This window comes from Leptodactylus fuscus, chromosome 3 (assembly GCF_031893055.1).
Source record: "Leptodactylus fuscus isolate aLepFus1 chromosome 3, aLepFus1.hap2, whole genome shotgun sequence".
NCBI classification, from domain to species: Eukaryota; Metazoa; Chordata; class Amphibia; order Anura; family Leptodactylidae; genus Leptodactylus; species Leptodactylus fuscus.
Window position 1 is genome coordinate 103,387,055 of NC_134267.1, and position 26,022 is coordinate 103,413,076.

The 26,022-nt window shown below is 42.8% G+C and overlaps 1 protein-coding gene across 1 annotated transcript; it reads left to right on the plus strand.

Moving 5' to 3' along the window:
- Positions 1-605: 605 nt before the first annotated feature.
- Positions 606-23,994, plus strand: LOC142197636 (amine sulfotransferase-like). The gene is made up of 7 exons (XM_075268104.1): positions 606-660; positions 11,447-11,619; positions 14,455-14,663; positions 15,554-15,680; positions 19,181-19,275; positions 20,669-20,849; positions 23,462-23,994. Exons 2-7 carry the CDS (start codon positions 11,463-11,465, stop codon positions 23,590-23,592), a joined length of 900 nt encoding a protein of 299 aa, XP_075124205.1. The 5' UTR covers positions 606-660; positions 11,447-11,462; the 3' UTR covers positions 23,593-23,994.
- Positions 23,995-26,022: the final 2,028 nt, after the last annotated feature.

A 26,022-nucleotide genomic window follows, 5' to 3' on the forward strand; every position in this document is an offset into this window, starting at 1 on the left:
GGGACTATTACACAAGGGGGGAAAAGATTATTAAAGCACTATTATTTATGGGGGCACTGCAACCTGTATGGGGTTTAATTATGACACAATTAGCTATGTGGGGGCAGTATTACCTATGGGAGGACACTTATCGGTGTGTGTGTGTGTGTGTGTGTGTGGAGGTGGGGGCACTATTACCTGTAGCAAACATAACTTAGATTCTTACCTGTGTGTGCTGGTAGGGGAAGGGGGGCTTTGAGGGACACAATTACCTATGTGTGGGGGACAGTATTACCCATGGGAGGACTATTACCTGTAGGGGGGAATAATTAGGACACTTACTGCAGTCCCATGTAAAGACAATACATTCTCTCCCTTCAGTCCCAACCAACATGCAATCCCATAACCACACTCCTTCTCCCTTCAGCCTCCACCATCATCCAGTCCACATATACACTATCACTCCCATCCCTTTAGCTCCTCCAGCATCCCACCCTTTATCCCTGTACAGTCCTATACAGCCCCGCTCCTGCTTCCTGTACTGAGCCCAGACCTGTATGTTAGGAGACCCCGCCCCACCTGTCAGAGGCCACTTTCCCAATTCAGGCCACAACCACGTCATCGCTTCTATAGAGCTGAGCAGTCTGGGGGAGAAGATCTGCAGCGGCCTTGGAGCACCAGGTAAGACCCGCGGCATGGCCGGAGAACTAGAGCAGGAAGTTCTGGAAAGTCTTCTATGGAGTATATAAGGGGGAGAGAACTCGATCCGGACGTGTGCTCAGGCTGTGACTCAGAATGTACAGGCGTCCTCTCCACCCTCCTCTTACTGGGTACTAAAAATAAAGAAATAAATAAGTTTCACATCGCTTTCTAATAGTGTGAATTCCTGCCAAGCTCTCACGTATCCCTTTCTAATAAGAATTAGTTGTCTCCCCTCCCATACTGAGCCCCTGGTGCTGGGTAAGTAACAGCACTTTAGCTCTGCTCAGAGTCCACTTGTCCCACCATGAATCCTCTGGAAATACATCATGTAGATCCAGCCAGATGTATTACCTGCAATGTCTGTGCTGAGCTGAAGGTTATGGATCCGAATGGTAAAGCTAGGAGAAGTGCAAGCTATTATAAATAACCTTATTATAAATAATCTTCTTCATATATATTTTAGCAGTCTATGAAAATATTTATGGGCTTGTCTGTGCTAATATTTTGTTATAGAAAAAGCTTACCATATTGCCAAATTTGACCAGGGACTATTGCTTAAAGGGATTCTACCATTAAAACCTCATTTTTTGTGGATAAGAAGTCGGAATAGCCTTTAGAAAGGCTATTCGTCTCTTACCTTTAGATGTGATCTCCGCCGTGCCGTTCCTTAGAAATACCGGTTTTTACCGGTATGTAAATTAGTTCTCTGGCAGTGATGGGGGCGGGCCCTAGCGCTGAAAATGCAATGGGGGCGTCCCCACTGCTGCTCGAGAACACGATCCTCTATCTTCGGCTGGATCCTCCCCTTCTCTGTCGTCTTCCTCCTGCGTCACCTCCGACGCCTACGCAGTTGGCTCTGCCAGTGAGACACTAGTAGAGCCGACTGCGCATGCTAGCCGGCGGCCATTTTTGGAAGCCGCTCTTGCTCTTGTAGTTCAATGCAGGAGTGGCCTCCCAAAAATGGCCGCCGGCCGGCATTCGCACTCGGCTCTGCTGGTGTCTCACTGGCAGAGCCAACTGCGCAGGCGTCGGAGGTGACGCAGGAGGAAGATGACAGAGAAGGGGAGGATCCAGCCGAAGATAGAGGCGTCGCAGGATCATGTTCTCGAGCAGCAGTGGGAACGCCCCCATCACATTTTCAGAGCTGGGGCCCGCCCCCATCGCTGTGAGAGAACTAATTTACATACCGGTAAAAAACGGTATTTCTAAGGAACGGCGCGGCGGAGATCACATCTAAAGGTAAGAGACGAATAGCCTTTCTAGAGCCTATTCCGACATCTTATCCACAAAAAAAAGAGGTTTTAATGGTAGAATCCCTTTAAGGAGTAATGCATTTCATTAGAGACTTTATGACCATTTTGCCATGGAACGAGATCCGGGGCTGGCGATACATTGCCTTAATAGCCGGGAGCCTGTTGAAAGCTCCCAAGCATGCCTGACATTATCTTCTATTACATGTTGCATTGCAAGACCTCTGGGGTACAAGGCCTCTGGAGCAGTTGTTCTATTTTCAATAATTTTTATTGAATTAAAAAAACACAACAGAACAAAAAGTCATATGAAGGACCATAAAAGTAGAAATGTCATAAACATTTGTTATTGACAGGAGTCTCTCGATGAAGACGTTTATTAAACATCAGTATATAAATACCAGTATATATATCATAAGATCAAGAGAGGTAAGGAAAAAACTCATGAAGGGAGTAATAGATTGGGGGAGAATTGAAGGGAAAGGAAAATCAGGGCCAGCCTGCTGGGGCAGAGAAGCAAGTTTCTCCACGCCACCCGCTTATTAATTGCCTGACACTGGAAATCTTCGCACATCCCATCCCTTGCCAAACTCTTATCTATTATTACAACCAGTTGTATACAGGAACACATGCTGGCTTGTCGAGAAGGAAAACTTTAAAAATTTTCTCCTCGCAATGGTTATTGTGGTTATCACGGCATCCTCTCCCTTTCAATTAGCTAACAGGACAACTCTGCTTTTCAGAGTTTTCCATAATCTTCTACAATGCACTTGACGACACAGAACACTCAATACAATAACTTGCTATAACTCAATACAAAATTCCGCTAGTTGAAAAAAAAGTTAGTGTCACCCATTGAAGTCAATGGGAGGCTTTTTTTTTTCAGCGCTGAAAATTCTGTGCCAAATAAAGTGCCATTTTCCTCCGTGTGAGTGGACTGTTATGGTGCATTCACATGGAGGAAAATGGTGAGGAATTTGGTGTGGAATTTCAGCGCTGAAAAAAAAGCCTCCCATTGACTTCAATGGGTTTCTTTTTCTGTTAGTAGAACCAAATTCCTTACCATTTTCTTCCGTGTGAATGGACCCTTAAGCCAGGGCCCCGTGGGCCGGAAATGCCACCCTAAACGTTTCCACGCTAAAGCAACGGCACGAACGCATTGCAGTTCTTCCTGCAGCGCTTTGAAAAGAAAGTTCACTGAGTTTTCCTCCGCGGACTTTCTGTTACAGTTATATCTATGGGAAAGTCGCCGGAATTTCCATAGATATAATTGACATGCTGCAACTTTTAAAACAGCAACGGTTTTGGAAATCTCAACGTGACTGCGTTGCAATTTTTCCGCAAAGTGAGCATGGGTTTCGCATGAATCCCATCCACTTTGCAAGTACTGTAAATCGCGGCATTTCCGGCCCGTGGGGCCCCGGCTTTATACAGTTTTTGTCTGCATATTAACTTCACACAAGAAGAGGTTGTGGAGATTTTTTATTGGCGCCCAGAGCTTACACCTTTGTATTCCAGATTTATCATTTGTGCTTTAAAAGTTCATTTAAGTTCAGTGGTGGTTAATAATTAATGGATCAGCTTTTAATGATTCTGCAAATTCAGATAACAAGTGGCAGAACACTATTGAACAACAGTTTAATCCTTTAGCAGAGCGGAGACAATGATAAGTCTGTGCATAACCTGTATGTGACCGTATGTGACTTCTGTCCACGTTATCTCCTTTCCTATCATTCAGAGAACATACTATACGTTTTATTTTTGTTTAACTCTGGAAATTTTGCACCTCCAGTAGCCAGAGCAATTTTCACAGTTTTGAGATGGACAAATCAAACCTAAATTGCAACATTAAAAAAATCATCCAACCCCCCCCCCCCCCCAATACCTATATATTTTCTTAAAGAACACACCTGCAGCATTGTCAGAATGCCACTTGGTACTGTATATGAACAAGCACCTTCATGCAATTTGGATTTAAAGTGAATGTTTTATGAAAAAATGAAAATTAATTTATTAGTTGTTAAAAGTGGAAACCAAACAATAAATTATATGCACCAAACCTCCTAAAAATAAGAGTTCAGCATGTGTAGAGTTCATACATATCACTATGGCCTAAACCCGCACACGTGTCTTCAGAAAATTGCTAGAACTGGAACAAAAATCTGCTTTGAAGCTGGAAATGTTAAAAATGTATCATCCTATAAAATGTAGGGAATACACACCGTGGAAAACAAGTGAACCACTAAACCCTATATATTTTTGAAAGTAGACAACCTTAAGATTACAATTGTCTTAATGGGTCATCGATAGCCACATCTACCTTCTTGCAACTTTGTGACAAACAAAATAATTTTTTGAAAAATGCATTAAAACACATATTTGCACCTAAAACTCATGTTCAATCTCAGATTCATATACAAAATACATTTAAAAGAATAGCTTAAGGTGTAGACAATGTGTATATCTCTTTATCTTCTAAAAATTAATTCTTGTCTGTCTGTGTTCTTTATGCGCAACCAAACGACTGGACCGATCTTCACCAAATTTAGTACAGAGATACTTCAGGTATCCGGGAAGGTTTAAGACGAGACTCCAACTCGCTCGGAAATACCGTTGCTGAGATACAGCATTCCCAACACAGTGCTTCCCCCCCCCCCTTAGCCAATACAAACCTGCAAGTTTTTCACTCATATTCCAACTGAAATACTGAAATACACATGGTCACTCCACATACACAACCCAACACTGATATCCAAACTGAGATACACGCATCAGAGCATTATATATCACTGAAGTGATGTCACTCAAAATACTAAATATCACTGAGGGAGTAGCTATTAAAATGTAACTTTTATTAAGTCCGTTTAAAATTGATTCATAAAAATGAGTAGTCCAAAAAACAAAGTCTAAGGGTCACTTCACACGTGAACCGACTGCGCGGGTTTTGACACAGAGAGAGACGCGGCGAGCCGTGTCTCTCTCTGGTCAAAACCCGCCTGCCACGACCATCGCAGTCGCGGCTTTCCCCTCCTATGTCGGCTCGAACGAATGAGCTGACATAGGAGGGTGCTGCCGCTAGGCGGAAACTGCGGCCCAGCGCGCCGTGGCTTCCGCCTGAAGAAAGGGCATGTCGCTTCTTTTCTCCACTAGCAGCAGCCCGCGGTCTGCATAGACCACCATTGTAAGGGGCGGATTTTGAAGCGAAATCCGCTGTCAAAATCCGCCCCTTTGCCACCGTGTGAACGAGCCCTAAGAGGAAAGAACAATTACTGATATGCCTATGGTATAATATATTCACTACTATTTTGCGGCACAGGCAGTTCTATATACTGCTGGAAAGCCGACAGTGCGCTGAATTCAGCACCCTGTCGGCTTTCCAGAACAGTGCCCCGGGTAAAGCTCTATCGGTACCGTAGCGCTTTATAGTCAGAAGGGCGTTTCTGACAGTCAGTCAGGTACGTCCTTCTCCACAGCACCGCCTATCCGCTGTACAGTGTGAGCGGGGAGGAACGCCCCCTCCCTCTGCTCGCAGTGCTTGTCCATAGACGAGTATTATCGGGAGGGGGAGTTCCTCCCTGCTCACACTGTACAGCGTGATAGGCGCTGCTGTGGAGACGGACATACCAGACTGATTGTCAGAAACGCCCTTCTGACTGTAAAGCGCTATGGTACCAGGACCAATAGCGCTTTACCCGGGGCACAGATCGGGAAAGCCGACAGTGTGCTGAATTCAGCAGTATATAGAACTGACTGTGCCCAATCTGATGAAAGGTCATCTTTAACTGATTATAATATTTTTGTGCTATAATAAAAAATACTATATTTATGCTAATCTTGGATGTGCGTTCTTTTCATGTTGTCTTTCTTATTGTTGATTTTATATTAGTGTTTCCAACATGTTTACGGTATTCCAATTGGCATACCGTATTTTTCGGACTATAAGATGCACTTTTTTTCCTCCAAATTTGGGGGGAAAAGAAGGGTGCGTCTTATATTCCAAATGTGGCCGTAATACAGACCCAGCATCCGCTGTAATAGGAAGGCGGATGCCGGGGAGGGTTAGACGCCGGCACATGTGCCGGGGCCTGAGACATCGCTACACTCCTGCCCTGCATGAAGCTAGCAGGAGCGATGCTGCTATTCCGCTCCTCCGTCCCTCCCTGCAATAGCAGCATCGCTCCTGCCGCTGCTGGCTTCATGCAGGGCAGGAGTGTAGCGATGTCTCAGGTCCCGGTACATTTGCCGGCGTCTAACCCTCCCCGGCATCCGCCTATTACAGTGGATGCCGGGTCTGTATTGGCAGCCCCTTGCCCCCCACCCAAAGTGTAAACTACCCCCCCCCCCTCCCCCTCGGGGCCGGTCCCCACCGGCCCCATACCTGTAAAGTTGCAGCCCAGCTCCTGCGTGGCGATATCGTAGGAGCCGATGGTTCGGGTGACAGCCGGGAGCCTAATGAAGGCTCCCAGGCCTGTCATTGCTATATTACCATTGTCTAGTCTATGACCAGCCGTAATAGTAATATACAGAATGTCCCATAGACGGCAATACAGTTGTATTGCCGTCTATGGGACTTGCAATCAAATGACCGCAGGTTCAAGCCCCCTAGGAACTAATAAAATAGTTTAAAAAAAAACCCACAAAGCTTTTAAAATATATAATAAAAAAATGAAATAAATAAGAGTTCTAAATCACCTCCTTTCCCTAGAATACAATGTGGCCTTGCAGCTGTTGCAAAACTACAACTCCCAAATAATAAATATTTTTACCATTTTTTTGCTTCAAAATTTTTTTTTTTATATACAGTATGCTGTGCAATCTCAAAAAAGTTAGATTTTGGTATCACAGTTTGATAGGTGCAGTATATCTTTTTAACATATTAGTGAATAACAGCAAAATTACGCGTGATATACGACCGTAACGACACATTGAAATATATGAGATTCTGTTTTGAACGCTCACATTCTGTCATGTGAGCTCTTGTTGTAATTGATGTTTGCAGTACATATAGTATACTAGCAGGAGGACCTGGCTTTGCACAGGTATATTTAATTTTTTGTTTGTGTAGTGACCCCATAAGAATTGTCCAATTTTGCACTGGTGTATTTTGTATATCGTTTGTGTGTGTCCATTAGTGTCATGTGTATCTCATTTCGAATATCAGTGAAAAACCTACGATCGGTTGTTATGGAGACCTGGAATAAAACTGTGTATGTGACCTTGTGTAACAGTGGCATTCACAGCGTCCTGCCCCTTTAAGGCTGATCTAAAGTAGTGAAGAAAAATGGCCTGGGGCATTATCATACAGGCCCAAAGCCTTATGGTAGCAGTAGCAGCCTGATGCCGTACAGGCCCAAAGCCTGTGCTAGCAGTAACAAGCTATTACTACTACCACAGGCTTTGGGCCTATATGGTAATATCCCAGACCACGTGACATCTAGGATATTACCATATAGGCCTGAAGCCGGCTAGGATTAACATCGGATCCCGGAGAGGTGAGTAAAACTGTTTATTTTCTCTCACCTCCCCTGGGGCTCTGATTATTATACTCGGGGGTCTAAAAAGCGGCTGGGGCTCAGGCCCACTCACTGCCGGCCTCCGTGGCCTATAATATAAGGTGACGCGGGGGTTGGCAGTGAGCAGGCCTGGGGACAAACAAACATTAAGTTCTCATACTTACCGACCTTGCGCTGCTGCTGCCACTGCTCATCTTCTCCCGTGGCTGCTCCTGCGGCTCAGCGTAGGGGGCATGATGACACCGCCTGTGCTGAGACGCAGTAAGGGCTCGTTCACATCTGCGTCGTCGGTCCTTATTGCAGGTTTCCGTTTCCTGCATAAAACAGATGCAGGAGACGGAAGCCTGCAGGAGACTTTCTCACCCATTCATTTGAATGGGTGAGAAAGCTGTCCGGCCGTGCGCGGCAGTGAGCGTTTTGCGCTCTCCGCCGCGAAACCGGGTTTTATAATCCGGACACAGAGTCGGACATGCAGTACTCTGTGTCCGGATAAAAAAATCCGGTTTCGCGGCGGAGAGCCTAAAACGCTCACCGCCGCGCACGGCCGGACCCGGTCTATGGTTTCCGTCTTCTGCCATGCAGAAGACGGAAACCATAGTACGGAGACCCCAGACGCAGGTGTGAACCCAGCGTAAGAGGTCTTCGACATACGCCAGGTGCGGGCCTGAGCTAACGTGGCCTCGTCACCCGGCGTGTGTTGTAGCTGGGGGAGGGGGCAGGGACTGGAGCAGAGACACACTGCAGCGAGTCAATACGGACGAATCAATTACCGTATTGACTCGAGTGGTAATTTCACAGGTCCGCAGTAAAAGACATCTGTGGGAGGCCGCTGGAACAGCGCTGCTGCCGATAGGTGGTAGGTGAGGCAGCGCTGTCTCCAGGGCCGCCTTAAGATGTTTCCAAGGCAGAGAAGATGCTCTGGAAACATCATGGGGCGGTCCTGGAGGCAGCGCTGCCTCACAACTCACCTATCGCTGCTCCAGCGGCCTCCCACAGATGTCTTTCACTACAGACCAGTCATGTGACATTTTCAATTACCGTATTGACGCGAGTATAAGCCGAGACGCACTTTTTCAGCGCAAACTGTGCTGAAAAACTTGGCTTATACTATACGGTAATTCATACATTTTATAGGATGTTACTTTAACTTTTCTAGCTTCAAAGCAAATTTTTGTTCATTCCAGTTCTGGTGATTTAATGAAGATATGTGCATGCAGGTGTAGGCCCTTCGCTAGGTTCACACTTGCTCCTGGTATCCGTCCGTAGGGCCGGTTCCAGGTTTTTATGGGCCCTTGGGCGACAGAGCCTCAGTGGGCCCCCTTGTAAAGGAGGTGGGGGAGTCGAGACACTGTGCGTTGCAGATGAAGCGAGTGACGTCATGCAGGAGTGTGGCGTCACCAACGCCATACCTCCCAATCTTTTAAAGAGTAAAAAGAGGGGCAAAATGTGCAGCGCGCTCTGCGCGCCGCTGCAAATTTAGCTCCACCCACTTTTATGTTGATTCCACCCATTCTCATTCATTTATTATGTGCTCCCACACAGTATAATCCTCCTACAGTCACCCGTAAATTATATGCCCCCCCTCCATCTCTCCCCCAGTTTCATATAACCCCTTCCTCTGCCCCCAGTTTCATGTCCCCCCTCCATCTCTGTCCCCAGTTTCATCACGTTCTCCCCCTTCATCTGCCCACAGTTTCATGTCCCCCGTCTCTGCCCCAGTGTCATGCCGTTCCGCCCCTCCCCTTCATTTGCCCCTTCAGTTTCATTGGGCCCCCTCCATCTCTGTCCCCAGTTTCATGCCGTTCTCTCCCCACCTCCTTCATCTTCCCCAGTGTCATGCTGTTCTCCCCCCCTCCATCTGCCCCAGTGTCATGCCGTTCCCCCCCTCCCCTTCATTTGCCCCCCAGTTTCATGGGCCCCCTTCATTATGTTTCACCTTAATATGTAATACAAAACAAACACTTACACTCACCTTCTATCACTCACCTTCCATCGTTCCCCCGACGCTCCTCTCTCTCTCCCTCCAATCACATACGCGATGCAGGAGCTGTGAGATCAGCTCCTGCTTAGCTCCAGACCGGCTTGCGTGTGTAGGCGTGATGCGATGACGTCATTGCGCCTACACACGCAAGCCGGGCCGGAGCTTTAAAGCAGGAGCTGATCTCACAGCTCCTGCATCGCGTATGTATTCCAGCTCATCGGCGGACGGACTCCGATGAGCTGAAATTGTGACAGGCAAGTGCCGGGGGGCCCCCAGAGGCTCTGTGGGCCCCGGCACTTGCCCGACTATGCCGTGCGCTGACGCCGGCCCTGTCCGTCCGTTTGCAAACTGTTTAATAAAACAAAAATGTTTTGTTACCAAAAGGATACCAAACTGCTAAACAGCAGATACCCGACACCCATTGATGGATTAGTCAGTGGGTTTCCGTTCCAAAAAAACTGACAGTTTGTGTCCATTTTTGACCAGTTAGTTTTTGGTTTTCCCTCTTTTTCAGTCTGAGCATGCACAGAGGGAAAAAAGGATTGCAAAACGGACACAAACTACGATCAGTTTATTTATAATCCTCTTTCCATAAAAATTCTATTGCACATGAAAATACATATATAGACAAAAGTAATCATATGGGCACTATAATGCATCTATACAGAACAAACACATGTAAGGAGAAAATAAATACTAGTGTAACTCTGAGGCCTAGTTATAATGAAAATATATCCTGGATAACCTCTCTGCTTGCAAGCATCTAAAATGTCACTAAAGTACAAACTGACTAAAGGCCAATTAGAGACCATGTGATACCTTATACTGCAGTAACAGACAAAGTGCCTGCAGGTAGAAAAGTATAATTATAACTTAATAGGAATATAAACACATCCCAAAGTATACAAACATTACAATAATAAAGTCAAACACATTACCATGTGAACAGAAATCAGGTTTTACATGGTAAGGTGTTTGACTTTATTATTGTAATGTTTGTATACTTTGGGATGTGTTTATATTCCTCATATGTTATAATTATACTTTTCTGCCTGCAGGCACTTTGTCTATTATTGCCCGATTTGTATATTGTGCATTCTTTTCTCTTTCCATAGATCTCAATGTTTAAAATAAAATAAAAAACACATATTAGTTGCTGTCAGTCTGGAATCCTTATTGCTCGGAATGGAGAAAAATTGCACCCAAAAAAGCAGATACCGGACCGAAATGTTCCGAACGCACACCTGCAGATGGTTTTTACAACCCATTGAAATCAATGGGTTTTAAAATGAACCATTTGAAATCAGCCAAACACAAAAGTTAACCCAGCCTGAGTGATCTGAATGAACTTTGCACATGTTGAACTCTTATTTTTAGAAGGTATGGTGAATATAATTTTTTGTTTGGTTTCCACTTTTAGCAACTGACATAAATTGCCCTGGCGACCAGAGGTGCAAAATATCCAAAAAACCCTGGCAACGAAAGGGTTAAAGTTTTACCCAGGCTATATATAAGTTACGCTAGGTTCACACCTGCGTTCAGGGTCTCCGTTCTATGGTTTCCGTCTTCTGCATGCCAGAAGACGGAAACCATAGACCGGGTCCTGCTGTGAGCGGCGGTGAGCGTTTTAGGCTCTCCGCCGCGAAACCGGATTTTTTTATCCGGACACAGAGTACTGCATGTCCGACTCTGTGTCCGGATTATAAAACCCGGTTTCGCGGCGGAGAGCGCAAAACGCTCACCGCCGCTCACGGCCGGACATCTCTCTCACCCATTTAAATGAATGAGTGAGAGAGACTCCTGCAGGTTCCCGTCTCCTGCCTCTGTTTTAGGCAGGAAACGGAAACCTGCAGTACGGAGAGGGCAACGCAGATGTGAACGAGCCCTTAGCATGTTTTGTCCCTTTTGTACTCAATCTGAACTATCACTTCTGCTTCTTAATCGAGAAAAGCTATTTTCCTAAGAGTTTCTAAACTTTTTTTTTGTTCTGATCATATTATACACAAATGATACTTCCTTAGGTTTGAGGAAGCAGCAATGGACAGAGGCGCACTTGAAGCCCTGAACAATGAACGCTTTGAACATAAAGGCACATATTTTGAATCGAAGATTACATCCCCTGAAGTTATAGATGCTATAGAACATATGGAAATAAGGGACAGTGATGTTTTTCTTGTTACCTACCCAAAATCAGGTAAGTTCACGGCTTGACATTTTCAAATAGTTGTGTAAGAAAGTTTTTAATATACTGGAGTAGTGTGAAAGAGAAACCTAAAAAAGAACAGTAATAGAATAAAAAATTTTTTTTTTTTTTTTTCAAGCTTTAAAATTCAGTTGTTTAGGCAATCCTACAGCCATTCTACTGGATCTGAAATTGGAATTCATTGCGTATCATTAAAAGCTGTGGCAAAAATCTGATACTAAATCTGAAAATAATGATCGTTGGGACATTTAAAGAGATTCTACCATTAAAACCACATTTTTTCTCACTAACACGTAGGAATAGCCTTAAGAAATGCTATTCTTCTACTACCTTTAGATGTCTTCTCCGCGCCACTGTTTGGTAGAAATCCCAGTTTTCGTCAGTATGTAAATGAGTTCTCTCGCAGCACTGGGAGCAGTCCTCAGCGCTCAAACAGCCTTGGGGGCGTCTCCAATGCTGCGAGAGAAATCTCCAGCTGGGTTCAAACTTCTAGCTGGCCTAGAAGTTTGAACCCAGCTCCAGAAGAAGACGCACAGAGAGGCTATTCCTGAAGAAGATGGGGGCAGCGCTGGAGATTTCTCTCACAGCATTGGGGAGGCCCCCATTGCTGTTTGAGTGCTGAGGACCGCCCCCAGTGCTGCAAGAGAACTCATTTGCATACCGACAAAAATGAGATTTCTACCAAACAGTAGCGAGGAGAAGACATCTAAAGGTAGGAGAAGAGTATCCTTTCTTAAGGCTATTCCTACGTGTTAGCGAGGAAAAAAAAGTGATTTTAATGGTAGAATTCCTTTAAAATAAGATTAAAAGTGTTTGTATAGCCATAAACTGGCTGGTGTGTCAGTGGTAGGTGGTTAAACCTTTGACTGCACTTGGACATTTAACACACCTCAAAGGAGGTTTTTTTTTTATAACACTCAATACACGCACTCCTTTTTCTGTGAGAAATGGAAAGGATTGGATTCATCACCTTTTCTATCAAGGTTTATTATTAGATAAATATATTTACAAATATTTGTAATATTTATTTCCATAATGCTTTGGCCACATAAAATAACAGCCGATTTTCTAGCTGAATACATTATTTTGGAGACCTAGGAGTGCTAGAATAGTGCAGTCACACCACATATCATATTGTATATGTACACATACACTTTGGGGAATTTAGCTCGGTAGTTGCAGACCCAAACAGTCAAGACAGACACAAAATATGCAGCAATTTGGTTTATTTAGAAAAAAAACTGGAAAATAATTAAACCTTGACTTCAGGCACAGAATGAGTGAGACAAAATATAGCCTTAACCTCAGGCAAAAACAAAATAAAAAATCCTGCTTGTCTGAGCAACTATTTAAAAAGAACTAATAACCTAACTATACATGTGGCTTACTTCCAGCCACACGAACAAAACAAGTGCAGTATAGTCTCACTGGACTCAGGGTTACAGGACAGAACTATACACCTCCTTTCACCTCATGGAACTGCCCTGGAATACAGGATGTGCAGCCTTTTTCTGGCCTAGTAATGAGCCAAGGATCTACAAATGGGCTGAGGCCTATTCCAGATCTGCTCTAAACCACCCATATGTCAGAAATCTGGGGTTGATATATCTGGACTCCAGCACTCTGCCTGTCACCTTCTCACAACACATAAAATATATTACACACAGAGTGATAGGAAACTTAAACAGAAATGTATAATACAAATAGATAGACATACACCTGTGGACAAAATTATTGGTACCCCTCGTTTAATGAAAGAAAAACCCAAAATGGTCACAGAAATAACTTGAATCTGACAAAAGTAACGATGAATAAAAATTCTGTAAAAATGAACAAATTAAAATCAGACATTGCTTTTTGCTTCAACAGAATAATAATAAAAAAAAAAAATCTCATGAAACAGGTCTGGACAGAAATGATGGTTCCCTTAATATGTTGTTTTACAACCTTTTGAGGCAATCACTGCAATGAAACGATTCCTGTAACTGTCAATGAGACTTCTGCACCTCTCAACAGGTATTTTGGCCCACTCCGCATGAGCAATCTGCTCCAGTTGTCTCGAGTTAGAAGGGTGCCTTTTCCAGGTGGCATATTTCAGCTCCTTCCAAAGATGCTCAATAGGATTTAGGTCAGGGCTCTCAGAAGGCCACTTCAGAATAATCTAGTGTTTTCCTCTTCGCCATTCATGGGTGTTTTTAGCTGTGCGTTTTGGGTCATTATCCTGTTGCAAGACCCATGATCTGCGACTGAGACCAAGCTTTATGACAGTGGTCAGCACATTTCTCTCTAGAATCCCTTGATAGTCTTAAGATTTCATTGTACCCTGCACAGATTCAAGACACCCTGTGCCAGATGCAGCAAAGCAGCCCCAGAACATAGTCTCCTCCATGTTTCACAGTAGGGACAGTGTTCTTTTCAAGATATGCTTCATTTTCCTGTCTGTGAACATAGAGCTGATGTGCTTTGCCAAAAGTTTGATATTTGTCTCATCTGTCCATAGGACATTCTCCCAGAAGCTTTGTGGCTTGTCAACATGTAGTTTGGCAAATTCCAGTTGGTCAGATTCATTTTATTTCAGTGACCATTGTGGGTTTTTCTTTCATTAAATGAGGGGTACCAACCATTTTGACCACGTGTGTAGATGTGCCCTACCTGCCTATTCTATTATAAATGGTAGACAGATATGTTTCTGACAAAACAACAACAACCTTCACCTCTTTTCTGATATGCCCCTTCCTTTTTGTCAACACCATGAAAAATACTTAGTCTTATAGCTTGTCAATAAGAAGAAATATTACAAACAATAAAAGCTAAACTATTTTGCAGGCACAGTTTGGACCCAACAAATTTTAAGTCTAATATTTAATGAAGGCCATCGAAATGGAACAGAAAATATTGATAATATGACAAGAGTGCCATGGATTGAATTTAGTATGAACAGTATTGACTTTAATAGCCGTCCGTCTCCTCGTCTCTTCTCATCTCATCTGCCGTATTACCTGATGCCCAGAGATTTGAAATCCAGAAAGGCAAAAGTAAATCATACAAGTATTGTCTTACATTTTTCGCATTGATCCATTAATGGATGATTTTATAATGTGTGCATACCTTTTTGTTTCACAGTGCATAATGTTGGTCTTTGAGTGGTCGTAGCCAAAAAGACAAAAAAAACTATTTCTGTGTTTTTCTAATTATTTTATTTTTATTATTTTAGTCAGTGTTTTCTTCCTTGAAATAGAAATAATTCCAGTTGTCTTACAGCATGTTAAATAGTAAGATGTTGAGTACAGTAGAAATCAGAATAATGCAGACCACGTACAATACCAAGATAAAAATTATGCCTAGGGCAGCCATGTTCAGATATAAACGTAATGTAGGATTCCAAACTAAGGCTGAGTCTAGACTGAGTTTTTTGGTCCAGAATTTGAGGCAGAGGCCGCCTTAGATTCCGGACCAAAAAAACGGTAGCCGCAGTGCACCGACATCCAGTCGCACTCCTCTCCGGATTAGGCCCAAATGAATGGACCTAGTTGAGAGGGAATGTGTTCAGGTGGACGTCTAAGGTTGAACCAGCCACGGCGTCTGCCTGAAGAATGAGCATGTCGCTACTTTTTTCCGGGAGCCGGCACAATCCGCTCGTGGAAAAAAGAACTGACTGATTTCAATGGATTCCACCTCAAAATCCTGACCAAAAAACTCTGTCTGAACTCAGCCTTAGGGTAAGTTCACATGGACTTTTTTAGTCAAGGTTTTAAGGCCGTATCCACCTCAAAACCCTGACCAAAAAGACGGCTCCCATTGAGCCTCACGATTCGCCCTGAAGAAACTCCCTCCTCCGGACTAGGCCCAATCATTAAACATTATGAAATGATCACATGTTATTTATTGTTACAATTTGTAATGAATTGTTCTTTTTTTTTTCCAGATTATATATGTGTATCGAAACCCAAAAGATGCCATGTTGTCCTATTATCACTTCTTCAAAATGAAAACTAACATAAAACATACAATAAACTGGGAAACATTCATAGAGCTCTTCATGTCAGGGGAAGGTGATAGAATTATCTTTTGATTCTTAGTAACTATTCTACTGTTTTTTCACATTTTACATTAAAGGATGTCTACCTCCAGATCCCAGGATATCAAGATAGATTAAGGACACCTAAATCAAAAGGTGTTTTTCCCTTGAAATGATCCCGACATTGCAGAGCACATGAACTCTTAAGGGTAAGTTCACACAGGGTTTTTTGGTCAGGGTTTTGAGGCCGTATCTGCCTCAAAACCCTGACCCAAAAAACGGCTGCCATTGAAATCAACGGGAGCCGCTCAGGTCTTTTTTCCGGGAGCAGTATCTTCCGGATCCCGGAAAAAGAAGCGAGATGCTCATTCTTCAGGCGGAGTCACCTCGCGATTCGGCCTGAAGACACTCCCTCCTCCGGACTAGACCCATTCATTAGGCCTAATCTGGAGCAGAGTGCATGGCTGGATGCGGCTATCCGGTTTTTGGATCAGAACCTGAGGCGGCCTCCGCCTCAGGTTCCAATTCAAAACCCCCATGTGAACTTACCCTTTGAGAAATATAAATATTGTCTCTTACCTATTTGGAGCAACATTAACACCCTCAATAGTGATATCTCTGCATCTGATGTACCAATTCACAAGGGCAAAACACTGCTTGATTCAGGCGATGCTAACCTATCTGCAGGGCTGGCCTAGGCTTTCAATTACAGTGATATAGTATATCTCTATTATGACAGATATCAATGGCTTCAGGGGACATCATTGACTTTTAATGGATATTAAAGCAGCTCCTTTATGTGACTGAATTTGCAATGTTTGCCTCTGGTGCAAATTTGAATAGGGTTTTAATATGTTTTTCATTAAGACAGTGATTCACATCCAGGGTGCTGCAACATCCCTTTGTTCCACTACCCTGCAGATGAAGTAAAAAAAAAAATTAAAAAATGTCTGTCTTCATCACACTATTGCAACCAGCTCCTACGTTTAGCAGACATGACATTACGCACGCACGTCCGCTTAAAGTACCTCCCCCATTGCTCCCTGCCAGAACTTGGCTGCTCGGGAACACAGTGCACCCAACACTTCCTGACAGACTCACTGATGAGAAGCATTAGGGGCAGTACCTGCCAGAAACAGAGGAGCACAGATGCCTCTGTTCCTGAGAAACATGTAAGGGAAAATGGTGAATTTGGTGTGGATGCTGAAGTATGAATTTTGAAATATCTTGGTTTTTTTTGTGTACAATGGTGCAGTTTTAACCGTGCATTCACTCTGTGCAATTAAAATTGCACCAGAAAAAAACTGCATGCAGTAGATGCGAGGCGAAACGTCCTGAAGAATGAGTATCTTCGCTTCCTGAGCCTTAAAGTGCATTCACACGATGCAGTTAAAACTGTGCCAGAAAGAAACTGCATATAGTTTTTTTCTGATACAGTATTGATGTACATTTTGCTCCAGTTTATTAAAGGGGTTACTGAAGAATTGAGGCCTGGGGAGGTGTAAAATAAAATATAAAAAATAATGCTCGGCCAGAGCTGAATCCAGCTTCACTCTCTCTTGCCTGCACTGAACTATAGAATGGTGCCCCACTCCTCCAAAAAAAAAGACATAACCAGCACATGTTTGTTTGCGTGACCCTTTCATTAAAATTTTAGGGTACACTCCCAATTTACAGATCAAAAAATCCTCAAATATGTCCCCCACACTGTACACGATCACTTTTTTTGGCTCCCGGACATAGTACACAACCATTTTTTTTTTGCCCCACTCAATATACAGCCTCCTTTTTTTGACCCCCCCATACAGTATATGACCCACTTCTTTGGCCCCTCCCTAGCACATGACCCCATTTTTCCTCCCACAATACATGACCCCTTTTTTGTCTCCCCCAATATATATCCTACTTTTTGTGGCCCTCACACAATATATGACCCCCCTTTTTTCCCCCCACTGTACAGCCTCCTTTTTTTGACCCCCCATAAAGTAAATGACCCCCTTTTTTGGCCCCTCCCTAGCACATGACCCCTTTTTTCCTCCCGCATTTAAATGACCCCTTTTTTTTGTCTTCCCCACAATATATATCCTACTTTTCTTGGTCCTCACACAGTATATGGCACCCCTTTTTTGCCCCCCCCCCCCAACAGTTTGTGACTTCTGTTTTATGCTGCCCTGCCAAGTATATGACTTGGGGGCAGCATTCTTTTTTTTTCCCTACTACTTATTGTTTTACTGTAATAGGTAGCCGTCAATAATTTTTACTCACTTCTCTACACTACTGTCCAGGACAGCTCTGCCTCCTCAGTGTGATTTAGCTGACGTTGAAGATTGCTAAGATGCTGGACATAGTGTCCCGTCATCATTCAGTGCTTTGACATAAGTGCAGCGCCACCTAGAGGTGGCAGCGGAAGCCGACCTGCACAGGAGCATGTATGGATGAGTAAAAATTATCGTCCGCTTTTAAAGTCTATGCCTATATCAATCACACAGCATTACAATAGAAATAGTCGTAATGTATAGCAATATATGTAGCTGCGCAATTGTTGCTACTGTGATCATGATGGCACAATCACAAGTTTTTCAATATAGACCTGGAACCACCTATTAAAGGAGTTTTCCAGGCAAAAAATCTTTTTTTTTAAAAAAGGTATGTTAGTGCTAGTAATGGGCTAATAAGTGAACCCATATACATTTAGTAGTGTTTTGAGTGTTTCTGGGTGTCTCTGGGAGCTCCTGGCATCTTCTGCATTTGTTTACCTGGTGTAGCTTCCACACTACCGCCCTCTCACTGCCCCCCTCCTCTCTCACTCCGCTACACCCCTTCCCTGTCTCCCTAGCTATCCAACCTATTACTAGGTCTTCCCAGATAACTAACTCAGCCCACCCCTTCAGTGCATTATATTTACCTGTCTTTCTCTCTGGGAGACTGCTACTCCTTTTGTTTCACTGTGCGCAGATTGGAGACCCCTCTCTTCCTCTCTGCAAGCGTGTACACAGACCGGAAGTACCTCTGACGCCTCCGCAGTAGAGATGGAGTGCCTTCAGACTGCAGAAGTGCTTGCAGAGGAAGAGGGGAGGAGCCGTTTCTGGAGAGGAAGATACATAAGTTGGGAGTTGGAGGTGTTGGGAGTAATGGTAACGTTCCATTTCGGAAACTGGGAAACAGAACGTCACCAGATTATCAGAAAGTGTGTCTGGGAAGTCACGTGAGCGCTCCAGCGATATGGGTAATCATAGATTTTTCTTAATATAAGAAAATTAGAAGTTAGGCGGGGAATGGGGTTTAGATTTGGGGGTAATTTTAATTTCATTCCGGACAACCCCTTTAAGTCCAGTGATCACAGCCATTGATTTCTCTGTAGTAGATAGATTTGCAGGTTTTCACTGAAAGTACAGTATATGTTTGTTTCTTTTTCACAGACAACATACATGTCAGGCTGATAAAGCTACATGCATTACTCTAAAGCTAGAGAGATTGGCAAATCTTTAAGCATATAAAAGGTCTATAAAACATAAATTTCTTATTATTTTACAGTCTTCTGTGGCTCGTGGTTTGATCATGTTAGAGGCTGGTATACACACAAAGAGGATTTCAACATACTTTTTGTGACATATGAAGAAATGAAAAAGGTATCTAGTAGTGTACAGTATTTGATAAGAAAATGTACATGTGCTCATGCTCAAAGTGAATTTTACACTTGCAGCATCCAGTTGGAATTTACCTTTATGATATATTAAGATTTTATGGCCAAAGACATAAAATCTATCAATAATTATGATGTCAGAGTCTCTATTCTCAGCCAAACAAGCATGTCAAAGGGTTTTTACACTTTTGAACTCTATTTTGTAGCTGAAATAATATACATAACTACATTATTTCATACTACACAGAGCTGAGTTCACAATCGTTCTGGCTTATAGTTGACAAGGTTTATTAACATACAATACACAGCCTTATATACTTAGCTCTGTGCAATATCTGGCAAGCTAATAAAACCCTTGATGGGTTGCAACTAGCAATACAACTATTTGTTGGCTGCAGGTAAGATAGCATGTCACTTTGTGATAGAATATTTTAAAAAAAACTGTTTATTTCATGAGACATGAACATGTGCACCCCCTATAATCATGAGAACAGAGGTCTACAAGTGCTCCTGAGTATCCATGTGAATATAGTGGTTGGTCACTGCTCTGTTCAGTTTCTTTGGGACTGTCTAAGATCAGAAGTCCAATAAAAGTGAATGGAGCAGTGGTAAAACATGTATATCACTGCTTTATTCACATGGGGCACTCAAATGCACTTGCAAACTTCTGTTCATGTTAGCGCTGAAATTCCAGTAGTCAGATCCCAGATAAATTTCACATACATGTCACGGGTAGGCCAAAGTCCAATAGAAACACATGCAGCTTTCCAATACGAGAAGTAGTTGTTAGGAATTCCTCCGTGATGGTTTATCCCAAACTTGGGATGAGGGATGCCTGATTTAAGGATGGAATACGGTGCCTTTTCTCCACTCCAAATATTTAAAGTTCCTGCCTCCTCCACTATGGCTATGGGGGTCTGTAGTAACTGAGGTCCCAGTAATCCAGATACCTGGACATAAATCGGTTCTGGCTAATAGGCTCACAACCTCAACTTCCTCCAATATTTGGCATCCTCCATGGAGGCTGACAGCTAATATTATCTTCCCTGTCTTTTTTTTTTTTTTTAAGTCATTTTTTGTGCACTACATTATGTGGAAAATGTAAAGGGTGTCATTAGAGAATACAACTCGTCCCACAAGAAAACAAATCCTAATGTGAACAAAAATCAGAAACTGGTTGCAGTGGGAAATGGTTTGAGGCCATTGTCCTTGTCCTCATAGTTGCAGCACTGGCCATGAGATATGGAATTTTATTTGGCATAGATACTGAACCAGTTTGGTAGTTATGATGTGATAGTCCTGGTAATTATAGAATAAGATTTCTTATTCCCTTATTTGCATCTTTTAGTGGTTATTTTTTTCATGTCTCATATTTTCAGGATCTTCGATCTGCTGTCCTGAAAATATGCAAATTTGTGGACATGAACCTTGATGAGAAAGCAGTAGACACAGTGGTGGAGAAAGCAACTTTTACGAACATGAAACATGATCCTCTTGCCAATTATACATTTGTTCCAAATGAATTTTTAGACCGAAGTAAAGGAGATTTTCTACGTAAAGGTAAAGTAAATTTAATCATCTTGTCAGAGTTTTGCTGCCTTTTTTTTTATTTATTTTTTATGCATTTCAGTGTAAAAACAAACAAGGATTTATGAAACAGTCTAAAAGGAAAAAATGTCTCCATATCAACAGCGGCCAGCAGTTATTATCATCACTGATCTCTAGCATACATGGAGACTGGCCAAACAGTGGCTTCTCCCCTGGATAAATGAGGCCAACCTTTTTTTAGTCAACCACTGGAATGCCCAGATTTAAGAACGGCTTGCTTTGTTAGGTCAATGGAGTGTACCTCTTGTTTTGTTTTTTTACAGGTTCACTGTAAGAGTAAATTCAGATGGAGTTTTCTGGTCAGGATTTTGAGGCCGTATTCGCCTCAAAATCCTGACCAAAAAGACGGCTCCCATTGAAATCAAAGGGAGCCGCTCAGGAGTTTTTTCCGGTAGCCGGCTCCCAGAAAAAGAAAAGAGGTGCTCATTCTTCAGGCAGTTTTGCCTGGCGATTCAGGCTGACACTCCCTCCTCCCAACTAGGCCCATTCATTGGGCCTAATCCAGAGTGGAGTGCGCAGCTGGATGCTGGTGCAGTGCACCAGCTTTCACTCACGGCTACCCGTTTTTTTGGACCGGAATCTGAGGCAAACTCTGCGTCTGAACTTACCCTAAGGCCTGGTTCACATCTGTGTTCTGTATTCCATTTGGGGATCCCCTCCCCGAATGGAATACTGAATGCATTAAAAAGTGATGAGCAATGAACTACACGGACCCAATACACCAGGGGTAGGGAACCTTTGGCTCTCCAGCTGTTGCAAAACTACAACTCCCAGCATGCATACTTGCTCTGCTGTTCTTGGAACTTCCATGGAAGTGAATGGAGCATGTTGGGAGTTGTAGTTTCACAGCAGATGGAGAGCCAAGGTTCCCTACCCCTTCCATAGACTATTATGGGGTCTGTGTGTTTTCCACGTGGTGCAAGCAGCACTTTTCTCTCCGCATGATTCGTACAGAAAACATATGGACCCCATTATAGTTTATGGGGTCCGTGTGGTTTCTTAGCTAACCGCTTTTTAATGCGTTCGGTATTCCATTCAGCAGAGTCCTCAAGCGGATTTCCCGAACGGTATACCGAACGCAAATGTGAACAAGGCCTAAGCATCCGAAATGCTAAGGCAAGGAACCATACTAGCTACAGTCCTTGTAGTTTCTGGACTGTGGGAGGAGAAAAAGCATTTGCACTACATAAGAAAAAATATATAGTATGTACACATGTTGAATCATACACTGATGGCTCACACTCTCTTGACACTTTTTACAAGAGTAGGGTGATTGAGAGGGGTAAGCCTCAGCCCAACAAATTTGCTATAACTCACTCCTTAAAGCTGACATGAATCACACTATATAACAAATTTTTATTTTTGTTTTGTCTTTGTTTTAAACATGTTATTTTCTGATTATTTAGATCTAAAAAGAATATTAAATGCTAATTTCAACTCAGAAACGTTGCTTTTGGTACCAGGACATCGATATTTTAAAATCATATATTTTAATTAACAAGCATATCCTATGTCTAGATATTGGTGAAACATTCTAGACTGTTCTGAAGACTTCTAATGTCTACATTATTCTAGCCATGTCTAGATGTCGGTAGAATATTCTAGATGTCTGCCTGTTTACTTTATAAGCACGTCTGCAGGACAGTAGTACTTACTGTAATTGCAGTTATAGTGTGATAGTGGATAGCGATATGGTGTGAGAACAAGTGCAGCAACTGAATAGAACTGAGGAATATAGTCTGTAGTTAGATGCAGAGATGGCATCAAGAGGCAGTAAGCATTCTGCTGATTCGTGTTTTTTGTTCAGGATTTGAGGCGGATACGGCCTCAAAATCCTGACTAAAAAGACGGCTCCCGTTGAAATCAATGGGAGCCGCTCAAGAGTTTTTTCCAGGAAAAAGAAGCAAGGTGCTCATTCTTCAGGCCATTTCGCCTCGCGATTCGGCCTGAAGACACTCCCTCCTCTGGACTAGGCCCATTCATTGGGCCTAATCCAGAGCGAAGCGTGCGGCTGGATGCTGGTGCATTGCCTCCGCCTCAGGTTCCGGACCAAAAAACTCTTGTCTGAACTTACCCTGAGGGAGACATCAATCATACCCAGATTTGATTTTCTAAAGTCTCTCCCCGCCCACCATGACTACTTAGGTTATTTTGCATATGACTTTTTATGCTTTCAACTATTTTTAATTTCACTTTACTGTAACAGAAAGATTACAGAGGGATAGCAATGGAAAGATGGAGACTTGATTAAGACTGGCATACAGAATGCAGTTCTTTAAAATTTCCAAACATAGGTGCTTGAAATACTCATTTGCTGTTTGTTGAGTGTTTTATCAATTGCCTCTTGACTTTTGTGTTGGGGTTCCTGAAAAAGAACTTACTTAATGAACAATGACTGAAAAAAAAAATGGAATTAATATAATATAAAAAAATAAATAAATGACAGCACTGAAAACTATTTTATAAAATCTTACCAAAGATATACACTCTTTCATCCGATTTCCTGTCCATATTGTTAATCCTATTATTTGTTGTACACTGGTTCATTCCTTCTCTTCTATCAGGGACTGTTGGTGACTGGAAAAATATAATGACCGTGGCACAGAGTGAGAGGTTTGACAAAGTGTACAAAGAAAAGATGGGAGATCTGCCAATCAAGTTATGGTGGGACCTCTGTGAAGAAACTACATCCTAGAATTCTGTAATCTTCATAATAACCTTTCGCCTGGATTGGTATATCCAGGTTTTTTGATGCAGCCAATGCCAGAAGTGGATATAAAAAAATATAAGTGCCATCTGTCCTTTCATGCTCTCCATCTGATTTTCAAAAACTGAATCGGAATCTACACCTGAACATGGAAACACACCTTGGAGAACTTTCACCTAAAACATTTTGCTGTCCATTAAAAAAAACAAAAAACCAGAATGTGAACCTATTATAGTAAACTTGTTTTTATTTTTCATAGATTTTCACAGACAGTCATTAAGAAAAAAAAAATTGTTGCATGATTTTTTTTTTTCTTTACTCATCACTTTTCTTTTACCCCATCACTCATGACGGCACCCCTAGAGATTTAAACTTAAACCCTAAAAGGGCCAGACAGTAGCATAAAGGGCTGGCCACTTTCAGACCAATTTGACAAACAAATGTACAATAAAAAGATATACAATTTTCCAATATACTTTCTGTATCAATTCCTCAGTTTTCTAGATCTGTCATTCATTCTGTTACTTCTAGTGGATAAAAGTCTGACCATGGTCATGTGATTTACGGTCCATGGTCATTTCTGATTTTTATGGAAGCTTAACACTATTTTAAGCTGAAAGAAGAGGAGAGTTTACCTTATCCTCTAGTATGGTGATGGTTCTGATAATGCTTGCAGGACTATGTAGAGATCCCAGGGAGGAACTACACTTCTGGAATAGGGTTTTTTCAGCTACAAAGCTGTACTTCCTGACGCAAGGTTGATCAGGTTGAACTTATAATCAAAGTAAGTGCTTAAAGCAGAAATCTGAATGTGACAAGGCTAGGGTCCTTCACCAACTCTGCCTGGAAGAAGTTAAGAATAAGGAAAATATCTGATACCTTTAGAGAGTCCTGAATGTTATCTGCAAATGTAAGGGAATTGCTAAGACAGCAATTCCCAGAACTGTTAAACCCTGGGAGGGGCACAAGAGACAGTGAGCCCTAAGCTGAAGCCCCCCGCTTTCCCTTCCTATTGCCAGGCCCTATCCTAGGTAATAGGCGACAACCACGAGGACAATCCCTCCCTGAATATGTGAAACACAAAACGCAGACAAGACGAACAACAACAAAGGGAGGTCAGCTAGCCCGGGTTCGGTAACAGGAGAGCGATGCAGTGTCAAATCGGAGTCAAGAGAATAGTCAATGAGGGAAGCCAAAGGTCAAATATAATAGTATAAGCAAACAGGGACAGTAAGAGCAGGTATGCGCACAGCAATAACAAGCACTGGTGTGAATGGGAACCAAGGCTAAATAGGGAGGAAGAACCCGCCCATGGAGTTCACAGAAAGGCAGCTGTCAATCACAGGGCAAGGCCAGATTAACCACTTAATGGACAGAGGCAACATAGGCAGAAGACGGGTGTGGTGCAAATGCAATCACAGAACTAGAGCCGAGTTCACACAGTGCGACCAAAAACTTTAATCCAAGAACCAAACTGCACCCGCCTCCTGCGCCGCAGCATGCGAGCAGAGGGTGGTGCAGTGACCCGAATAGGCAGAGATGTTACAGCAAAGCTGAGCAATGCTTACTAAACCCTTAGAATTATGGAGGTTTCCTGTTTGCTTCTTGCAAGAAGAGTGGTCATTACAGTCTCAGATAACCTCTTCTCTTCAGAATTGCCCTTTCAATTTCCAAGCGGCCAGATGAAGGCTTCGGGAGGAAGGATTATAAATTGGTCCCTGAACCAGAAGTTCTCCTATGACTAGAATAACCCAAGACTGCTCCACTGACATTGACAGTTGTCAGCCAATAAAACCATGGGTGCTTTGGCCAAAAGGGGGCAATTATAATCAGCTTGTCCTCCCTGAGAACTCTGGAAAGAAGGCAAATAGTAGGAAAGGAAATTACCCCTTTTGTTGATTTAGCACTAATTTATTGGTATCTATTGTCTGGGGCTAGTCCATATGATTGAGAAAGAAGAAACTTACTGCAGTATCCCAGATTACCCCTTTTTTTTCTTTTGTTTAACTGTTTTTATCAATAAAGAAACACAACAACAAACCGATACCAAGCAAAGAATTATACAAGGGGGAAAATGGTATAATACACAGATAAAGTAATATTGAGTAATATAAAACCAAAAGGATATAACAGAAGGGCAGAGAAAACAAGGAAAAACATCAACAGGAGAGGAGGAGGTCCAGATATTATCAGCGAGGCTGGGTAGCCCAAAATGTGTCCCACAAGTCCCAAATTGCATGAAACTTCTCCTCTTAATTATTAAGCAAAGCTGTCAAATACTCCAGTGAATCCTAGAGTACAACTGCTCAAGTGCCGGAGAGGCGGGCTGCCACCAATGTTTGGCTATCAAGTACCTAACGGAAGTGAGGAGAAGTAATAAGAGACGTAGGGTGTGCTTGCACAATTTAAAAGGGCTCT